The sequence below is a fragment of the Toxorhynchites rutilus genome, chromosome 3 (assembly GCF_029784135.1).
Source record: "Toxorhynchites rutilus septentrionalis strain SRP chromosome 3, ASM2978413v1, whole genome shotgun sequence".
In the NCBI taxonomy this organism is placed as follows: domain Eukaryota; kingdom Metazoa; phylum Arthropoda; class Insecta; order Diptera; family Culicidae; genus Toxorhynchites; species Toxorhynchites rutilus.
The window spans coordinates 87,652,849-87,674,084 of record NC_073746.1 but is presented as its reverse complement, the minus strand read 5'-3'; the positions used below and the strand labels follow the sequence as shown (position 1 = coordinate 87,674,084).

The following is a 21,236-nucleotide window of genomic DNA, read 5'->3' as shown; positions in this document are numbered from 1 at the left end:
CATTCCGTTCTTCGAAGTCGTCTTGCAATGAATTTCAATTCGCTCCTGTGGGATAAATATTCATAAGAGCTATTGAACCTATAGACGCCCTTCAAAAAACACTTCCATGTTTAACGACTTCTCCCGTTGTACTATGGAAACAAAGAAAACAAGCAACTCTGACCGCTCGCTCTCCGTCTTACCCGATTAGTCCTTGCAACAATGTTTCTAATAAGTTGACGCTGCAGCTTGTCGGAACAAAACGTGCATTCCACTTGGCACTTAAGGCGCATATTGCATCTTGTTCATAGCTTCCATATACAGCATCACGAGCTGGATGCGAGCCACAGCAGTCCTACGAGGAAATTAACTTGAAGCCGGCTGCATCCTTCAAAAACGGCCGCCAACAGGTACAGGCTCGTGTTTGGCTCGTGGATCGATAACGACTTTATTTGTGGGGTTTCTATGTGTCACGGAGAAGTTAATCTGGTAGGGGTGGATTTCTTTGTGTGTACCGTACATCATAGACAAGCTTAATGGATTTTTTTGATTGTTTATGAGTTCCATGGAAACAGTTAGAGCTTTTGTTTCAAAGCAATGAATTCATCTCTGTGACAATTTGCAACAAAGAGAAGAAAAGGGAAATGATAACAATTTTCCAGTCAATATGAGCGGTCGAAAATATGTAAGATACACCGGGGCGAGTTGAATCGTTTTTTTTTTAGTTGAACTTAAAATTTATCTAAAAAATCGTAAGATTATCAATCTGGAGTCTGTTAGTGGTAGGTTTTCCGGCAACCACTAAACCAAATTGGAATCAACGATCAGAAAATAGAAGATATTCTTAGACTATTGAACGATATGAAAGTAATTTTCGATCGGCCCAAACGTTCCAGACAGTGTTGCCAATGTTCCAGTTCAAACTAGATTCTTCTAGTTTTTTTTCTCGATACAACCAAATAATTCCTCAAATCCTCCAGTTTTTTTAGTAATATCCAGTTTTATCCAATTTTTTTTATATGTGGGTTTCAGTTTTACCCATTTTATTTAAAATAAATTCACAGTGTTTACATATTTTTGCTAATTGAACTGTTACCATAAATGATTTTATTATAGACTAGCTAACCCGGCAAACTTCGTCCCGCCCATTTACTTGATTAATTCTCGAGTAATGCAGAAATTTGTGTTTTATTTGTATGGCAGCCACCCCTAAGAGAGGGGAGAGGGGTATCTAACCACCATAGAAACATTTATTGCACCCTAAAGTTTCCATATGCCTAATTTGGTTTAATTTGCTTGATTAATTCTCGGGTAATGCAAAAATTTGTGTTTCATTTGTACGGCAGCCCCCTCTAAGAGAGGGGGAAGGAGTATCTTAACACCATAGAAACATTTATTGCATCCTAAAACCTCCACATGCTAAATTTGGTTTGATTTGCTTGATTAATTCTCGAGTAATGCAGAAATTTGTGTTTCATTTGTATGGCAGCCCCCCCTTTGAGTGGGGGAAGGACTGTCTAACCATCATAGAAACATTTATTGCACCCTAAAACTTTCACATGTCAACTTTGGTTTCGTTTGATTGATTAATTTCCGAGTAATGCAAAAAATTGTGTTTCATTTGTATGGCAGCCCCCTCTAAGAGAGGGGGAAGGAGTATCTTATCACCATAGAACATTTATTGCATCCTAAAACCTCCACATGCCAAATTTGGTTTCATTTGCTTGATTAATTCTCGAGTAATGCAGAAATTTGTGTTTCATTTGTATGGCAGCCCCCCCTTTGAGTGGGGGAAGGACTGTCTAACCATCATAGAAACATTTATTGCACCCTAAAACTTTCACATGCCAACTTTGGTTTCGTTTGATTGATTAATTTCTGAGTAATGCAAAAAATTGTGTTTCATTTGTATGGCAGCCCCCTCTAAGAGAGGGGGAAGGAGTATCTTATCACCATAGAAACATTTATTGCACCCCAAAACTTTCACATGCCAACTTTGGTTTCGTTTGCTTGGTTAATTTCCGAGTAATGCAGAAATTTGTGTTTCATTTGTATGGCAGCCCCCCCTTAGAGAGGGGAGAGGAAATCACGAAAACCTTCCCCGGCCCCAAAAATCCCTACATACCAATTTTCATGTCGATCGGTTCAGTAGTTTCCGAGTCTATAAGAATCAGACAGACAGACAGACATCACTCCATTTTTATATATATAGATGCTTGTATTGGGTTGCGCTTATTATGACGACTTTTGTAACATGGGGCCAGGCGTTTTAGTGAAGGAGTATGGTTTAACCATGTCGCTCAGGTCTTTTCAGTCGAATAGCCGCGGTGTAGTTGAGCAATGAAGAGCTCTTTGTTGACCGTGGCATTCTTTTCGGGCATTTCCCAGTGTACTACCCCCATATTGTAAACCATTCTCGTGTTGTAGACCTTCTACATACACGTCGCAAATGTCTCGAGCTGCTTCGGTTTCCAAGTCTCAAAGCTAATAAAAAAATTGAATAACTCAAAAATACAATTAACCCTCTATCGCCCAATTTTTTATTTATCTAAAAAAACCTACTCCACTTTTATCTCGATTTTCCGACTTACATAAAATACTCCTAGCAGAAAGCTGCCAGCATAAAAACAATATGTATGTGTGATAGATGAAAATGTTCTAAAGACGTTCTAGTGGGGGTGAACATTGAAAATAATGTCTGAATAATTTGAAAAGAGATTCCGCGAAGCCCGTCTAAAGGCGGGCTTGGGCTGTAGAGGGTTAACGAGACAAAGTAAATGAAATAAATAAATAAAATACATAGTTTCGCTGAGCAGAAAGACTTCTATCGAATTAATACTTACCCTTTACCAAACTGCAAACAAGTCGTTGTAGAATAAAACAAATATAAAAACGCTATGAATTTAGTCCCCAATCTAATATTTGAAGAACTTCTATGCATGAGAAACAAAAGAACAAGAAGTTTTTTTTAGTCTCACAACATTCTATGTTTACTATGGACAATCAATGCTAGTGAGAGGTGTTATTTGTTGGAATCGCTTATCACCTGCTCTCAAATCATCTGTGACTATTTTCGACTTCAAAAGGTGTCTACTTGAGGAACTTGATCGTATGCGAGTATGGAGTATGGAGGATTAAAAATTCAGAAACTAGTTATGTTTTTTTGTCAGAATATCTCAACACAGTGTTACGTAGTTGGAAAGTATTTTTGCCTTAAGTTACCTGAATGAATAGCAAGTAAATAAATAAATAAATATTATCCCTTCCTCATCTTTCCTATCCCGAAGGACTACGTCTTACATTAAGGATGCCAAATCAGAAAACAGGTCACGTTTTTATGAAATAAAGTTAACGTTAATAACTATTTTTGCTGCGATCGGAATTTAACGATTTGCATATCAATCGAATCGGAACTTTTCTAAGATTTGTTTTATATATGTACTATACATTACAATCCCATAGTCTGTATATGGTTTAAATGGATGAAAGTTGGAAGCATTCCCATTTCCCCATACATTTGTTCTGTCCATTTGTGTGCTTCTCCGAACAGAGCTGTCAATAACGTGCAATTTATGCAGCCGCTAGAATAGAAACAACGAAGAGGGCTTTTTGCTCTCGTGCGCATCGGCTGTGTTCTGATGCAACAAGCTCCTAGCTTTGTTGACGGTTTTGACCGAGAGTCGAGAAACGACTTTTCATAAACCATCATTCTCGCGATGTTTCATTTTGATCGCTACAACGGTGTGCATCAGTTAGATGCATGTTTGATGTTCGTTGAATGGCGATGTATGGAAGATGCCTCTTGTTAGATACTCAGGGCAATGCGTGCATTGATATAAATAAACAAATTGCGACATATGACCAATTAATGTATTGTTCTCGCAAAGGCAAGGAAGAATCGTTGCTTCTCGAAATGATTCTACAAAACCACGCAAGCCATCAAACCTTTTCAGGCTCCCCGGAACCGTTTGCTAAAGAGTTGTTTATGAAATTTCGACGTATTCGCAAATAATATCCGAAATGATAAATAAAAAAAAAATGGCGTGGTTCTACGTAATAAGCGGTCGTGTCTCGGATACAACCCCTCGATTTTTTAAATTTTTTAATGAGAAAGCCCATTTCCATTTTGGGTTGGTCCGAAAAATCATTTTTTCCACTTTTTCCCAATAATGACTTTTTTGAAAAATTCATATTCATAGCTATTGAATCACTGAACCGATTTAGATGATCGACATATCATATTGAAGCCAATGAGCTAGCCTTTTACAAAAAATATTTAATAAGTTTGAAAAAAATGGATTTTATTTTCGTAATTATTGGTTGAAGTCGTTTTTTATTGTTTTCATGGCTTTAGACCAAAAGGGGCTATATTTTTTTTTGTTTTTTTCTTCAAAGTTGAAAATTTTATACATAACATAACACATAATTTTTTTTCTGGAAAGCTGAGGTTTTTTTTACATAATATATCCGAAAATGAGAGAGGTGTTATTTTTCGTTTTTAAGTTATTATTTTGCAAATTTAAGATGTTATAAGTTTCCCGCAAGTATGATATTTTTTCAAAGAAGGTTAGCTCATTGGCTTCAATTTAATATGTCGACTGCCTAAATCGGTCCAATAGTTCAAATGTGATGAATTTTTGCAAAAAGTCATTTTTGAATAAAAGGGGAAAAAGGATTTTTCGGACCATCTGTTAACTTTGGAAAATCATATCTTAAAAAAGAAAAAATGGCATCTCTGATATCGAGATATGTTATGTAAAAAATTCACAGCTTCAAGAAAAAATATAAACAAATATAGCGCCCTCTTGTCTAAAGCCATGAAAATAATAGAAACGACTACGATCAATAATTAAGAAAATAAAATCCTTTTTTTTGCGAGTTCAATATTTTTTATAAAAGGCTAGATCATTGGCTTCAATTTGATATGTCTCGATAATCTCAATCAGTACAGTGGTCCAAAAGTTATGAATTTGAAAAAATGCATTTTTGGGAAAAAGTGGAAAAAATGATTTTTCCGACCACCCAGAAATGGTCATCCTAACGAAAAAATGAAAAAAAATACGGGTCTGATATTTGGCGATAAAGAACAAAACTACAAATTCCCATGGAAATCTGAGAACCACTATATCGGTTCGACATGAAATGGCTGCATAAATACAAACATCAGATTTTATAGGTCCTCCAGATCATTCTAAAGTTCTGAAGATTAAAGAGTCAATGTTCTCCATTGACTTCAATTGATATGAATATAAAACCCAAGTACTTTTGTTTTTTTTCACATCAGTGGGATATTTAGTTTCTCATGGTCACACACATTCAACAGGGCATAATTTTTTTACCATTGGGTAAAAATCAACCAAATATTGCACACTTTCTCATTGATGTGTATTGTCTACATGCTGTCAAACTCGAAGTCGTGTTTTTCGATTCAACGAAAATGGAGGTGAACCAACGCGAGTCGAGAAATCAAATTCTTTCCAAACACCTGGAATTTCCTGACCTGTCGCACCGGCAGTTGGGAAAAATGTTGAACATTCACCATTCAACCGTCTCCAGAGTGTTGAAGCGGTTCCAGGAGCGGTTGACGTTGGAGCACGGCAAAGGAGCTGGAAGAAAACCGAGACCGGAGAACAAAAAGACGGAGGGAAAGGTGAAGCGGATGATTAAAGCAAATCCCAACGTCTCAAGCCGTGATTTGGCTAAAAAGATCGGCATGTCGCAGAGCTACGTCCAGAATGCAAAGAAGAGAGTTGGACTACATACATACAAGGTACAGAACTTCCCAAACCGCGATGAGCGGCAACAATCGATGGCCAAAACTCGGGCTCGGAAGCTCTACGAGAAGATGTTGACAAAATATGGCTGCTGTGTGATGGATGACGAAACGTATATAAAAGCCGATTTTAAGCAAATTGCGGGGTTGGAGTTTTTCACCGGCAAGAGCATGTTCGATGTTAAGAAGAAGAAAATGTCGAAGTTCGCCTCCAAATATCTCGTTTGGCAGGCCATCTGCTCTTGCAGACTGAGGAGTGAGCCTTTCGTGACAAAGGGCACAGTAAATGGCGAGATCTACAAATCTGAGTGCCTCGAGAAGCGCCTTTTGCCGTTCTTGCAGCAACACGACGAAGCTCCGCTATTTTGGCCAGATTTGGCATCATGCCACTATTTTAAAAGTGTCCTGGAGTGGTATGAGGCCAATTCTGTCCATTTTGTTCCAAAGGACATGAACCCGCCATACTGTCCGGAGCTACGCCCGGTGGAGCAGTACTGGGCAATAATGAAGCGAGAACTTCGGAAGAGCAAGAAGACAGTCAAAAACGAGAAGGACATGTTAAGAAAACGGAAAAAAACTGAGAAACTGGTACCGGATGGCACTGTAAAGACTTTGATGGAGGGCATCAAGCGAAAATGCGTTCAATTTTACACTCAAGATTAACTTTTCTTTTGATTTTTGAAGTAAATACATGTATAAAACTACCCTAAAATTTTGGTTTGATTCTAAACATTATAAGAAAATTGGCATGACATTTTCGGTGTCGCAATAATTTCGTGTTCGTCCTTTATTTGATGCGTTCGTAATAAAAAGGGATAATGCATATTTTGGATAAAATGCATATGTACTGTAGTGCTTATTTTGCAAGTATAATTTTTCGAAAAATACCTTTTCGAGCCTCCTGCTTCTGCTAAAATACTTAAGGATACTTCATTTTGATCCTGATACCAAAATATGGTTTGGACAAGCCGAATCTAAGAAGTAAAATACTAAAAAATAGGACCGAAGCATTGGAGAGAATTATCTTTCCAATACCAAAATACGATATTTTGAATTCCTAAGTAATACTTGAGCAGTGTTGATTTGGTATTGCTGGTGATCATTTTAGTATTGGAATAATTATAATACATCACTGCCTTAATCAGTGCCATCTTCTATTTGCATGTGTATACTCAAGCTGGTTCCAGACAATGGCTCCTGAGCCTGTGAGCGCGTTGAAACTTACATACATATTATGTGACATCCGCGTTGATTGGAAGTCAAATAAAGTGTCTCTAACCACATTGGCCACATGGTGACATGTGCTGGATATTGCCCCAAAAGACTTAAAAATTTCTTTATTTTTTTTAAATTTTTTAACCAATTAAATTTAATCATTATTCAAACGAAATCATCGGAAACAACGTCTTTTTCGCCCAAAAGCCTGCTCATGTGCTGATGACCGATCAAATAAACAAACCTTCATTTTTCGATCTCAATATTCTCGGTTAAGCCACTAGTGTTGCGATGACCTCCGGTTTTGTTAAGACTCGTCGTTTCTCGGTTTTATCTCTACCGCAATCTTGCCTCACTTCATCCAGCAGCATAACTTCAAGTGATTTTCCAGAATAAAGGGTGTGTCACATCAAATTGCATCACGGAAAAAACGCTGTAGAAATTCGCCCAGTAGACCGATCCTTTTGAAAATTTTAGACAGTACAATAAAAACTATTAAACAACTTTTGGCATTTTCTTTTTATTCATACTTCGAGCCCAAACCGGTATGCTCGCACCTTCCTCTTTACCCCGTCCATAAGGTTCTGTACAACGTCAGGTTGTAGTTTTTTTTGAACAGAAATCCATTTTCTCTTGAAGTCCGCCTCCGATTTGACAACTTTTGGGTTCTTCCGGAGGGCCTGCTTCATAACCGCCTAATATTTCTCTATTGGGCGAAGCTCCGGCGCGTTGGGCGGGTTCATTTCCTTTGGCACGAAGGTGACCCCGTTGGCTTCGTACCACTCCAACACGTCCTTTGAATAGTGGCACGAAGCGAGATCCGGCCAGAAGATGGTCGGGCCCTCGTGCTGCTTCAATAGTGGTAGTAAGCGCTTCTGTAGGCACTCCTTAAGGTAAACCTGCCCGTTTACCGTGCCGGTCATCACGAAGGGGGCGCTCCGCTTTCCGCAAGAGCAGATCGCTTGCCACACCATGTACTTTTTGGCAAACTTGGATAGTTTCTGTTTGCGAATCTCCTCCGGAACGCTGAATTTGTCCTCTGCGGAGAAGAACAACAGGCCCGGCAGCTGACGAAAGTCCGCTTTGACGTAGGTTTCGTCGTCCATTACCAGGCAATGCGGCTTCGTCAGCATTTCGGTGTACAGCTTCCGGGCTCGCGTCTTCCCCACCATGTTTTGCTTTTCGTCGCGGTTAGGAGCCTTCTGAAACCTTGTATGTACACAGGTCCTCCCGCTGCTTGGTCCGCTGGACGAATGAACTTGACAAATTCAGCTTATTGGCGACATCCCGGACCGAACTTCTCGGATCACGTCTAAACTGCTTAACTTGTGATCTTTTTCACTGACGGGGCATCCATTTTTGCCGTTCTTCACCTTCCGGTCGATGGTTAGGTTCTCGAAGTATCGTTTTAGTACTCTGCTGACCGTGGATTGGACGATTCCCAGCATCTTACCGATGTCCCGATGTGACAACTCCGGATTCTCGAAATGAGTGCACAGGATTAATTCACGACGTTTCATTTTTCCAAATTTACGAAAAATTGACAGTGAAGCATGGCCAACGTGAACTATACACTCTTATCTGATTATAAGCGAAAGCTGAAGATATAATTCCTAAAAATTAAATTTCTACAGCGTTTTTTCCGTGATGCAATTTGATGTGACACACCCTTTATGCACTCTGTTTGACCGTTCTACGGCTTTTTTGAAAAAGACCGTGATGTAGTTCGAAATTAAGAAAGTGATTATCTTCTGGGATTCTTGATGTTTTTCGTTGGATACTACTCCGAAACTAAACATAGTCTTTTTTCTCTATAGCTTTGACGCTGTTCTTGTTTCCACTTTAAAAGGAATAGCGGAAGATTTTTTTCTTGTTATGCTTTTCATTTCACTCAATCCTTTGAAATGCCGAAACAAAGTTGATTTTGGTATTGTGTAAAACCGTGTCGGTTGTCCTTGTGTCATTGATTGTCCTAGCACAGTAGATGTTGCTATTTTCAGCATTTCCTCAAAATACTCAGAAGTTGTTCTCCTAACGTACTTCAAGACCAAGTGCGGTTAGCCGACAATTAATCGATCCATAGCTTTATTTCAAAATATTCAAAAAGACGGAAAGAAATCGTTTTTATTATTTATCTGTATAGCTATAAAATGATGTATATCTCATATTTATGCGTTGATTTTACACAAAGTTACAGCATGTTAAAAATCACTTAAAAATTTCAACCTCGCACTCTCTTTCTTTGATTATGCATTTCGCTCGTAGATTCATAAACTGAAATCCACCTCGTTAACATCCAGTAACTACCTGGCGTGTTGTTAAAAATATTAAATTATTTACTAAAAAAAATATTTTAGGACGAATCGAATTGACTTCGAAAAGTTCGAATTCACTCTTCATTCAAATTTGTGGCAATAGTTACGGCTTCCGTTTCAAATCACCCCGCATTTCAACTTGCCCCGGTACATTTATTTTTTTTGCATTTATTTTGATGATGATTACAGGTTCTCACCTCACAGGCTTACCTTCATCCACTACTATCTGAACAATAAGAGAGGTACTTACTTTGAATATATTTGTGTTTTAGTATGTGATTTATTTTATTTTTTATACAAACAGCATTTGTGTACCTCATTCTTTTGACAAGGGTTAGTTCCTTTCAATAATTTGCGTGGGATCTAATTCTCTTAATTGAGTTCACTATTTTATCGCATTTAATGTTGATTGTGAAATGAATAATTGGATAGAATAATCCCTCTCCGTATTTTCCACAATTACGATCATTAATGAATCATGATTGACCTGAAACAATATATTGAGAAGTGCTACGATTGTTAACCTCAGTTGAACAACGGGGAGAAAACGATATAAGAAGTTGTTTGCGCAGTAGTACACACTGAGTGTCTAGCAATGATTCAGCGCTTTACTTAAGGAGCGGCGCTTGGATCACAAGTTATCATGATAGCTTTTCTAATCCCAACCAATTAAGGTAGTGAATCTCCGAAAAGCTTTGCAATGAAATTTAAAGAGTGTCTGTAAAGGATTTGAGGCATTTGAGATTTCAAGTTTTCAGTTTTGTTAAATTGTTTCAACTATTTCGTTATTTAATCGCCTGATTTGTTTTTACCCGTAACATCTATAAATTATGTTATGTGATTGACAACTGCTCATATATTGATAAATTGATTGCAGCTGAACGATATCGTTCAACTGATGAAACGTTGAATGTGGTTGTTGTTCGTCATAAGCAAAATCAGTGTAGTGTAGCACTGAAAACGTGGTTGATAGAAAATACACAATTTTAATTTGATAATAGTCAACTCGTGGATTCGGATGCGCATAAAAAAATTTGATTCGTAATGTCAAAGGGTTCCATCCATTTTTTTTTCATCCACTCTAAAAATAGAATACCTCCAACTAAAATAGCAGCGTTACGATCAACACGAACATTGCGGCTGGAAGCGTACACGGTCAAAGTGAGACGCATCGTGTAATAAATTTTACGCGAATGGTCAGTGATAATGGATGCTGCGCTAGTATTGTATCACTTATCGCCGTAAGTTTGCCGTATTTGAACGGCGCTCCAATCACGTGCTGTCCGTTATCGAGAGAAAGTGTGTATAATTATTGTTTTGTTTGGGGAGTAACCAAACAAGCCGGAGGCATTCAAAACGTTGGTGAACATTAGCAAGAGTTAGATTCCTCCACATTTTACACTCAGCTATTACCAAACATTGGTGGTCAAATAAAGTTTTTTTTTTCAACAGTTACACTTAATATCTCAAATGCAGGTCTACCAATGTGAAGCGAGATAAACACAATAACGACTTGTAACTTGGTTCAAAAAGCACTTCTGATTATTACCGTGTATATACATTGGACTGAGAAAAAGCAGTTTACGAGTATGCCGCCAACATTTTATGAATGCCAATGGCATATTTGTTTTTTAAGTTTTAAGCATATTATTTGAAACACACACACACAAAATCATAATGTCAATTTATCTACTCCGTGAACATTTCCGTATAATTAATTATACCCAAAATTTCGTAACAAAATACGAGAGGCATCTTCAGTGTAGTAAAATAGTCGTCTTTCAGGTTCATACCGGTCGTCGTAATATCTACGCTAGGTACATAACTGAGCTCGGTTCGAAGGGTTCGAAATTTCAAAGCCATGTTGCACGGATGTTAATTTTAAGTGGCGTTAGCAAAGATTAGCCTTTTAATCCCAAAAACCCACCAGGGCGGTATTGATGCTTTAATTGGAAATATTTGTACTTGTAAGTAGGCGTTTCAACAAATATTATACCACATATTGTAGTGCAATACCACAAGTTTTATTCATGAAACAGTGCTGTATTTACATTGTGTTGTAGAATGGCCAAAATTTTGTTTTTTCAAGAAAACATGACTGATTGCTCGGTATCAGTGTTTGCGAGGTTCATGTATCCTGGTGTTTTCTATCAAAAAAATCGTTGAACTGCGTGCTCCACGAATATACAACAACGATGTTGATCTCACGTGCCTATTAGATGAATTGAAATCTTCCGGAAGTAGATGGTTCATATACATGGTTTCGATTGATAATGGATAATAGATTTCATTTCATTATTCCATAATTCGTTTTTTTATTTATTGAAATGTTGGTGATAGCATGTTATTTTACCATGCAAAAAAGAATCACCAGCTTAAAAGAGTACTCTTCTTGACAGCTTAACAACAGCTAACCGGCACTTTAGTCATAGCAGTTAAAAAAAAAGCTGGAATTTTAAGCTTCATCGCCTTTTATATCGATGTCGACGTGTAATTTTCAACGAAGTTGTTCGAATAAACCCTTCTATGATGATTCGTCCTGAAGCTTTGAGTTGGATGTAGTTCCCAAATAAGGAGGAATGAATCAATGTGTACTTTGGGTACAACTATCGAGAGACGCTTAACACGTTGACTGCCACGCCAGTCACCGGTGTATTGACGTTGGAATGTGAAAAAAATATACACTGAGAAAAAAAAATTAAACTTTTTTTATTTACAAAAAAAAACTTTCATTTGCAATATCTAAAAAATGTGTTTTTTAATTTTTTTTTTTTCATATAAAAAAGAAGTCATACTACTACTATTTTTCAAGAACTTTGTGGAGGATCGAATTTTTGTATGTTAATAATCATTTAATCACAAATTATGGATCCTGATGTGATTTAAAATAAAAAAGCTCTATATCAATCTCTATAGCATCCATTATCGAGATATTTGAAAAAACATTTCTAATTTATTGTCTTTTTAAATTTATATATATTTTTTATATAAAATAGAAGTCATGTAGGTGGAGGCGATCTGGTGTAGCGGTTAACATCCGTGCCTCTCACGCTAAAGGTCACGAGTTAAATTCTCACTCCCAACATACTTCCAACGGAATAAATCCGTTGGCCCAAATGATGAACCAGCCAAAGGCTGAAAGTCACTATAATACAGCAAAAAAAAAAAGAAGTCATGTAGGAAATTTAAATTTAAATAATTTAGGCTCTCTTAATATGTTTGTCGTGTTATACCGCGATGTTCAAGAAATTTTACGAATTTGCTTATAATGTTCAACAACTTTTCCAAATACGTAACTCCTAAACATATTGTTTTACCATAATGATGAATTTGGAAAAGTTGTTGAAAATTATAAGCAAACTCATAAAATTTCATGAACATGGCGTTATAACGCAATAAACATATTATTTTTTTTTAATTTTCTTCATGACTTCTATTTTATCTTTCGACCCGTGCAAACATTTACATGATATCAGGAAGATTTTAATGTGTGGTTGTGATATGAAACCTTTGCATTACACATTTTTGCTATTGCTTTATATATTTTGTTGTATTTGTGAATGAATAGTGAATGATTAGAATTAATTGTATTGCTGACTATCCAAGCGAGCTAACAGTAACCATTTCAAGCCACAGTGAAATGTTGTGTGTCAAAAGTTGTAATTTGATTATTTTGCTAATAATTGTTTTCCTAAAAATGTCGAAATATACAGGAGAAAGATGATATGTCTCGTTTCTCAACGAAACTATATAAATCGAGTCATTGTTCACTAATTATTCATAAAGGGTCATATGACCTGCTGTGGTAGTAATAAGTATACATGAAACATCGATAGGTTTAGTGTCAAACGAGATTTGTTTATGCTTTTATAAACAATGTTCAAATAATTTAACCGTCGTTCGTTTTTCAAACAGAACGAATTTATTTACGTTGTTAAGGGGGTATTCTAGTGTAGAGACACGAATTTCGAACGTCTTTTCGAGCTCCGTAAAAATAAAACAGATAATATTTTTAGTATCCATTGTATCATTATTTGTTCATCTATCTCTTAGCAATAAAACAAAAATTGAGCGGAAAAAAATTATAACTAGAATAGACAAGAACTGATGAAGTGAAAGTGGGTTCAAAAAAAAGTTGTACCATGGCGTACACGATTCCAGCCTCTCTGTTTATCCGAAACAATGCCAGATGGCGCTATGCTCGCATAGTCAAACTTTCGTCCATACATGCGCAAGTAATCAAAATTCGCTAAAATCAAGTGCATTGCCGACGAACTAGAAGCCTTTTTAGATGAGCACAATGAATTATTGAAATTATAGAAATTGTGATTCGATGAAAAACAACAATCTAGAAATCATCGTTGACCAGTGTTTGCCAAATGATCCATTCACTGAAAAAATCGCTTTCGTTCGTACAAATATGATCATACACAAATCATTTCTCCCAGCGGCATTCTTTTGTTGTTACGTGCTGCAAATCACGACACAAAAGAGAACGAGACAACTCTGCATCGGTTCGCACTTCATGATACACCGACACGCAAGTAGAACCATCATATACGCTTTCGGTGCAGAAAGTTTATTTTCTTCTTTGCATCTAACATTTGCATATCGACCTCTCCATGCATCATGAAACAGCTGGTTCGTACGGACTACGCAAAGCGAATGATTCATATTCAGCTAATGTAGCGGATCCTGATTTTTAAGTCTCAGAGAGTGCAAACTATATGATTATTTATCTCGATAGACAGATCATATTTTCCATTTTTAACGCCGCTATCCCTTGAAATATGTATATTCATATAGACCGCATAGTTTTACTAGCAACACCGCTCTCTTTTCCCATTCGTTGCTCTCCGCAAATGGTGACCGAATGATGACGTAATTTTTCTTGTATCATTTATTGCTTTGTACTTGTCTGTGCAGTGGGTTTCGCTATAGTGGAGCGGGACGATATATGCGGTTCAAACTTGTATGCAGGCTTCGAAAATGGTTTGCGATGTTTGATACAGCTCGAATATGCAAACAACAGTCTTCGTTCCTCTCTTGGTTTAATCATTTAGAGTAACACAGGTGATTACTGTCATTCATACAAGTATCTGAATGATCCTCTCATATTTGGTTATGTGATCGTAAGAGGTTACTTGCATGATACATTGTGTATTATTCGATTTTGATCGAAATCCAAACACTGTCGTTGACACACATCGTTAAGACCCTGCCATGTTCTTCTGCAATGACATTAACGTTCCCAAAGTTCACCTTCCCAACGTAGTATTACTTGCGTCATTTTTATTAGTACTTAGTTTAGATTCCCATGCCAAGCAAAATACCTTAAATGTATTCTGAGTGACAAGCTCTCGAATATAGTGACAACCTCTATGGTGCAAGCCTAAAGAGTTTCTTTGACAAAAAATCCCCCAGCCGGTTTGAAGAGACAAGACGGATATTGGATAAACATTAAACATTAAACAAATACTTCATTCATTACTCATTCTGAATTAACATTTCTGAAGAAGCGGTTAAAGGAGATAAAACAAACAAGAGAGAGTACTCGTTGTATTTTTATGTATATCATATGATGATTCGACACTGTCAGGACAACGCTATTTCACGATGTCGTGAGCGGTGCCAACAATTTATGGTCGATATGTACGCCAATTGTAGAGAGCAAATGACTGCGATTCCGAAGACACCATCAAAAAGAGCAAAGTGAGGGAGAATCCGTTCTCTTGCGAGACGCTATCATGAGCAAAACAGACACAGCCCTTGCTCTTGTTGACTCACAACGCTATGCGTTGTCATGTGTAATGTCATGGCAATGTATTGCGCATTTGTTCAAACCAGTGCCGAAAATATTCACGTTCACGACATTCAAATACGGCGAATTTCAGCCTACCTTGTATTGATAACCTACTGCTCAAGCGAGAGTCGATAAATATGAAACAACACTATCAATGTACACCAGTGGAATGAACATCAACATCAGCTTGTCATGAAGTTCATTTTTCATTTGCTCCTTCATTTTTGTCATGATACTCGAAACGTCGAAATTGAAGATCATTGCGTGTTAGTGAAAATCAAAGCATAAAATTCAACGTCAACCCGTTGAGAATGAAATCGATTAATGGAAAAAGATGGGCATTCATCACACAAAATTCTTATTTTTGGCAACATCGGTGATGGAATGTATAGTATAACTCTGACTATGTTTTATGAACCTACTCCCGATTTGTCGGAAATGGCATAATGTCCAATTATATGGGCAATGTGTTTAATCTTTTTTTGATTTACGGTTTAATGATACTGGCTCTAAATTAAAGTGACCAGATGGTCAGAGGTCTAACGCGGGACATAAAAAACAAAACGTTATGTATATATGTTATGTGAACATAAACCATAGTTTAGCGAGTCTAAACTGATCTGTGTTATTTCTTTCCAAGTATCGGCACTCGATTGTGATTTTTCGGTGGTTTAGATTTTGCTTTCGCCTGAAAATCACTCCCTCAATCAGAGCTTTTACGCCTGGCAAGCACGATTCAAATTCTGCAATTTTCTTCAAATTACCGAAACTAACAGCTGCGACCTATAGAAAACTTATGGGCGAATGGCCAAAATGGAGAGGCAGTCGCCAACCAAAGCCACGAAAGGGTAAAAAAACACGCCGAGATGAGATGTTCATCGGTCATGGTTGAGGTTCAGGTCAACTTCCGTAAGGCCGCCAAGCGCTTCATTTATGATACTTAATCAAATAACCCTGCCTCTTCCTGTCGAGTATACACTAATTCTCCGCACTTATTCGAAACGTTAAGCCCTGACCGAGCTAAGGGACCAAAGATGAACTTCTCGTCTGAGTCACGTTGGTCCCTGCGGATCAATAGGGGGCTTTTATAAAAATCATTTTCCAATTTTGTTGCTGTCGCTTCCAGGTGACACTCTCTAAACAAAAAGCCCACTGTCGGTGCGATGAAGCCAGCTCAACGTATTAATCTTTGGATGTATTAGAAGCGCTCTTTAACAGTTTCCCAAATAAAAGTTTTTTTGAGGTTCATCCATTTAAGAAAATCAATATATATATATTATTCTATTAAATTATTATTATTATTATTTATCAATATATATCGCGGGACATTTTTGTTTCTTTTGCCAAATGCGGGACGTTTCGCGGGACGTAATCTTACGCGGGACATTTAGTTGAAATGCGGGACTGTCCCGCGTAACGCGGACGTCTGGTCAGTTTACTCTAAATGATATAAAACCCATCGCTAAACGTCGCTCAACCGCACAACGGTCAACGCTCAACGAAACTAATGTTGCCTTTTCCGAATTCCAGGTCCTTTCTTTTTTTTCTAAATGTGGAAATCTAACACGTTTTCAATAAAAATTCCTTGCAAGCGATGAAGATAAACTCAATGTTCGTGATAATCACCTTAAATTATTGACAGTAATGAAAGAGCCTGAATGCAGGCTTTTCGAAATTCATTTATGCTACTTTCGTTCAATATTTATACTCAATACTGTTATACTCATTATGACAGATATGGTGTTGAGTTTCAACACAGAAGAGAATTCATCCGACACTGGGAGAAAGCTAATTCTTTCATTCGTGAATAAATTTTGACAATTTGCGGCACTGGTTCAAACAAAAAACGAAGTCCGGTCAGCTTCAGTCCCACATATTGCTGGATGTATTCGGTTGAATGGATGAAGCGAGGATTACCTCATACACACTTTTTCAGTTTGGTTGATCGACAGAATACACGCTGAGGAAATCGATTGTGTAATTTCCTCAAAAATTCCAGATTTGTCTACTGATCAACTACCCGTATTCTGAAATCCGATCGAGTCAGAATTACCCGAACGGTTTGCAATTCGCCATTCGGTAATTCGTTCGACTCAAACTCAATCGAGTTATGCAAATGTGGCAACATTGTCACGCAATTCGACATATACGACATTAAGATCCGTGTTTCATTTATGTGAAGCAAAAATGGTAATGGATTTTCGGGTGAAATAAAAAGACTTTTGAGACAAAATTTTTAAATGAAAAATAACTCTACAAAAAACATACATAACATATAAACATATATGTGTTCTATGTAATAAGGTAACACATTCTTTGCAAATGGCGAAAAACTTTGTGCCTGATGACAATTGTATGTTATGGATAGTCTTGGTGGAAATGCAGGGAAACTTAAAGAAAAAAAATCCTTCTAAGTATTTAAGTGATAGTAATAAAAAGTTTTCATCGAGTAATAATCTTCATTCAAACTTTAACAATTAGAATTGCTTTCGGGTCTGCCAATCTGAGAGAGGTTGCCACATTTGCGTAGATCGATTGAAGTTGGCTCAAGCGGATTTGAGAATGCAAAATTCGATTTCGTGAAATTTCGAATCATGAAATTCGATCGAGTCTCAAATCAATCGGATTCCGGAATAGTAATCACTGCTCGATACTGTTACCACAAGGTTCATGCCCATGCGGTGAATTGAAACTTTTATCGCCTTGCATGGCAGACGGAATATGTATCTTTATACATTTTTCTAGACATTTCACCAACGACAGGATCACAAGCGTAGTTGGATATCCAATATATCAACGAATAAATACTGATTGTGGCGTACAATCATTTGCAAATATCAACAACGCAGACATAAATATTTAAAATCATTGAGTAGTGACATATACGCCTCAGCTAAGCAAAAAATATCAATGCCCATACTAATGTAGAGTCATTAAATCGTAAAAACATACGAACACACTTACAATACATTAGTTATGGTTTATTTAACACCCAAAATATTCACCAGAAATAATTCGAATGACAGAACAACGATTGCCGGGTCATCCAGTATTTCTATAAAAACATTTATTACATACTATTCAAATTATTCGTTCTACATGATTTATTGGATTGGCTTCCTTGGCGCAAATATCTATGTAGTATTCTTTGTCATAATCATCAGTCTTTATCACATCATAAATATTTTATTTTTGTTCTTAGCTTATGTCCTGTTTCCTTCGGAAAGCAACATGTATATGAATAAAACATAAATTTAACCCTAACAAGTTCATGAAATGATAAACAGAAAGCGCCATGATAAACGAATTCGATTCTCACGTTCTCACATTGAAAAAGTTCGTGTCAAAATTTAGGAGAACCTGACCATACAGTGGTTGGAATGACGCTACTTTTGTGGTCTTCATTCAATAACATAACCTTCAAGAGTGATACATTCATAAATGCTTAATTCACAAATTATAATCATATTGATCATTACAATTTAAGTATCGCAACATCTGATCTGACTTCAAGTACATATTTAATGAAGGGATTTTATAATGTAATCTAAGAATATTGAATTTTTTTTCTGAATTTGAACTATTAAAGTTTTTGGTTCGTCAAAAATGGTTTCAAAGTTCAAAATTTACTCAATATTATTAAACTTGATGAGATGCTAGTAGATGTAGCGTAGATGGAAAGCTTAATTTTGCAACTTGCTCAATATCTCTCTCCTACCGATGGTCAATCATATGTAGTACATGAAGCTTCCATCGATCAAGGTCCGTCATAACATCACTTTATCTAATTCCTGTTCGGACTTTCTTCAAACATATGTTTTTACTGCCTCATTGTAAATCACTTACATCATCCATTCACGGGCAAGCAAACGACCATATTTTCCCATTTAGCGTTGAGCGCAACCGTTATTGCTATATTTAAACGCGAATCTGCAATATTGTATACACTGCCGCCAATCAGTATGAATTGATTTAATTGATTGTGTTTTTGCTCGCATTCCACAGGACTATGGGTTGGTCTGCGACCAACCAAAGCGCAACTGGGAACAGCAAAGTTCATGTTTTTCTACGGGTAAGTATATGACATCGAAAACATTTGTATCACTAACGCTGATTATTGTCGATAGGTCCAAATTCGATGAACATGAGGTGTTCGATCTTGATGAAGCGGAGAAAATTGTACGTCACGCACGGTTCGATCCCGATAAGAGAACAGTTATGTACTTCCACGGATATATTGAGTCACCGGAAGTGGAGAGCGTGCACGTGATTGTGGACGCGTACCAGAAGCGCAACGATCACAACTTGATCGTGCTGGATTGGACACAACTGGCCGATGGAAACTATCTGCTGGAGGCAGTGCCGAACTGTAGAAAAGTATTGTTTTATTATGCTTTTTTTATTACAGAGTGATCGTAATTGTTCCAATTCACAGCTAGGACACAAACTAGGGTCGGTGTTATTAGCTATGATCGCTGCCGGTTTGGAGGCTGACAAGCTGCATCTGGTGGGTCATTCACTAGGGGGTCAGCTAGCAGGTTACGCTGGACGAACTGTGATATCATCATCAAAAAAGAAGATCAAGCTAAAAAGGTAACAAGACTAATCTCTATGACACAATAACGATTTAAAAAATGCTTATTCGTCTACAGGATTTCCGCACTGGATCCAGCCTTTCCACCGTTCTATCCCGGAGTTATTGTAACGCACCTGAGTGACAAAGATGCAGAATTCGTGGACGTCATTCACACAGATGCTTGGTTGTATGGGGCGCCAGTTAGTACTGGGACGGCAGATTTTTGGCCGAACAATGGCAAAACTCTCCAGCCAGGATGTCCCAAAAGAAACTACAAGCCACTAACAGATAATGGTTAGTGATGATTTTTCGATGTGTGTTTTCGGTGGAAGATTTATGATGATTCCACTACAACAATATATACTAAAAAAGTTTTACTCTTTCTCTCTCATATTTCCTGCTAACATCTGCTAATGCGTGGATCCCTCCATCCCCTAATAATCGAATTTCCATTTCAATCCAGTTGTGCCATTCAAATCGGATTCGCCCGAAGCCCATGCCTGTAGTTATGCATGTTTGTAGAATTGATAATTTAGCTTAAGCTTAGCATACCTCCATTTGTGAATATTTTATCCATTAATTAAGATAACCAAGCTAATCGCGATATGTGGTATCCTTGCAGACCTCTGTAGTCACCGCCGCTCGTGGTGGTTTTGGGCAGAAAGTGTAGCCAGAGCATCGTCTTTCCACTCGCTGCGATGCAAGAGCTGGAGCGATTTCAAGGAAGGAAAAGTGGTCCGATCATCCCAGATGGTGCACATGGGCATTGATTGTAGTTTAGAGTGAGTCACTTCAAAACAGCATTTTCGTTTCCACTGTCGCTATGATCGATTACGTTTTCTATTGCAGCGCGAAGGGTGATTACTATCTGCAGACAAATGGGAGTCCGCCCTATTCCAAGGGTCTGGCCGGAACAAAGTACGAATAGCGTAGGATTTTACCGATCGACAATAACATGCTTAGATTACTACAAAAAGGGCGTAATAGAAGCAATGCTACTTCCAAGTTCAAAATGTAGTTTTATTTTCTGCCGGTAAGCCGGTTTCAACCACAATAGCTCAAATGATTTCTAAATGCTTCGGACGGTTACGAGTAAGTGATGTTCCCTTTCGGAAGGTCAAGTCGTTCTGCCACGGACAAGGTAACATATGTTAGAAGGAAACCTCACTGCATACAAACAAATGAATAGGAAAGTGCAAGGTGAAGTGAAAAAATAGATTTTAGAATTACCCAACACATTATGCTAATAACACACAACCGTGCGCAGCGTAACTCGTGCACTTTTCAAAGGCAGGGTCGTTACAATTTGCTATTGGCTGATGTGACATAAGACCTTGTATATAACTACTGATCGCATCCATTTGATTTACCATAACCTTGTTTACCCTGTATGTGTGTTGTATGCTTTCACCAATCAAAATTGTTTCAAATAGGATATCACAATATTATCTGAAGTCATTAAATATTTAGCGAACCAAAATATTCTAAATATAGCTCTTGAGCATTAATACATTAAATTAAAGCATCAAAGGACTGAAAAACATGAGCATGCAAATGCGTGAATGCTGCAGAGTC

General features: G+C 37.4%; 1 protein-coding gene across 7 annotated transcripts in view; it reads left to right on the top strand.

The window, feature by feature from the left end:
- The window catches only part of LOC129776827 (lipase member H-A), a 49,015-nt gene extending 28,341 nt beyond the window's left edge, over positions 1–20,674 (top strand). For all 7 annotated transcript variants that reach the window (XM_055782702.1, XM_055782703.1, XM_055782705.1 and 4 more), the window contains 6 exons: positions 19,091–19,157; positions 19,213–19,462; positions 19,521–19,678; positions 19,738–19,955; positions 20,284–20,443; positions 20,511–20,674. In XM_055782702.1, the coding sequence (XP_055638677.1) occupies positions 19,091–19,157; positions 19,213–19,462; positions 19,521–19,678; positions 19,738–19,955; positions 20,284–20,443; positions 20,511–20,589 (932 nt within the window). In that variant the 3' untranslated portion in view covers positions 20,590–20,674. The remainder of the gene's footprint in view (positions 1–19,090; positions 19,158–19,212; positions 19,463–19,520; positions 19,679–19,737; positions 19,956–20,283; positions 20,444–20,510) is intronic.
- The last annotated feature ends 562 nt before the right edge of the window (positions 20,675–21,236 follow it).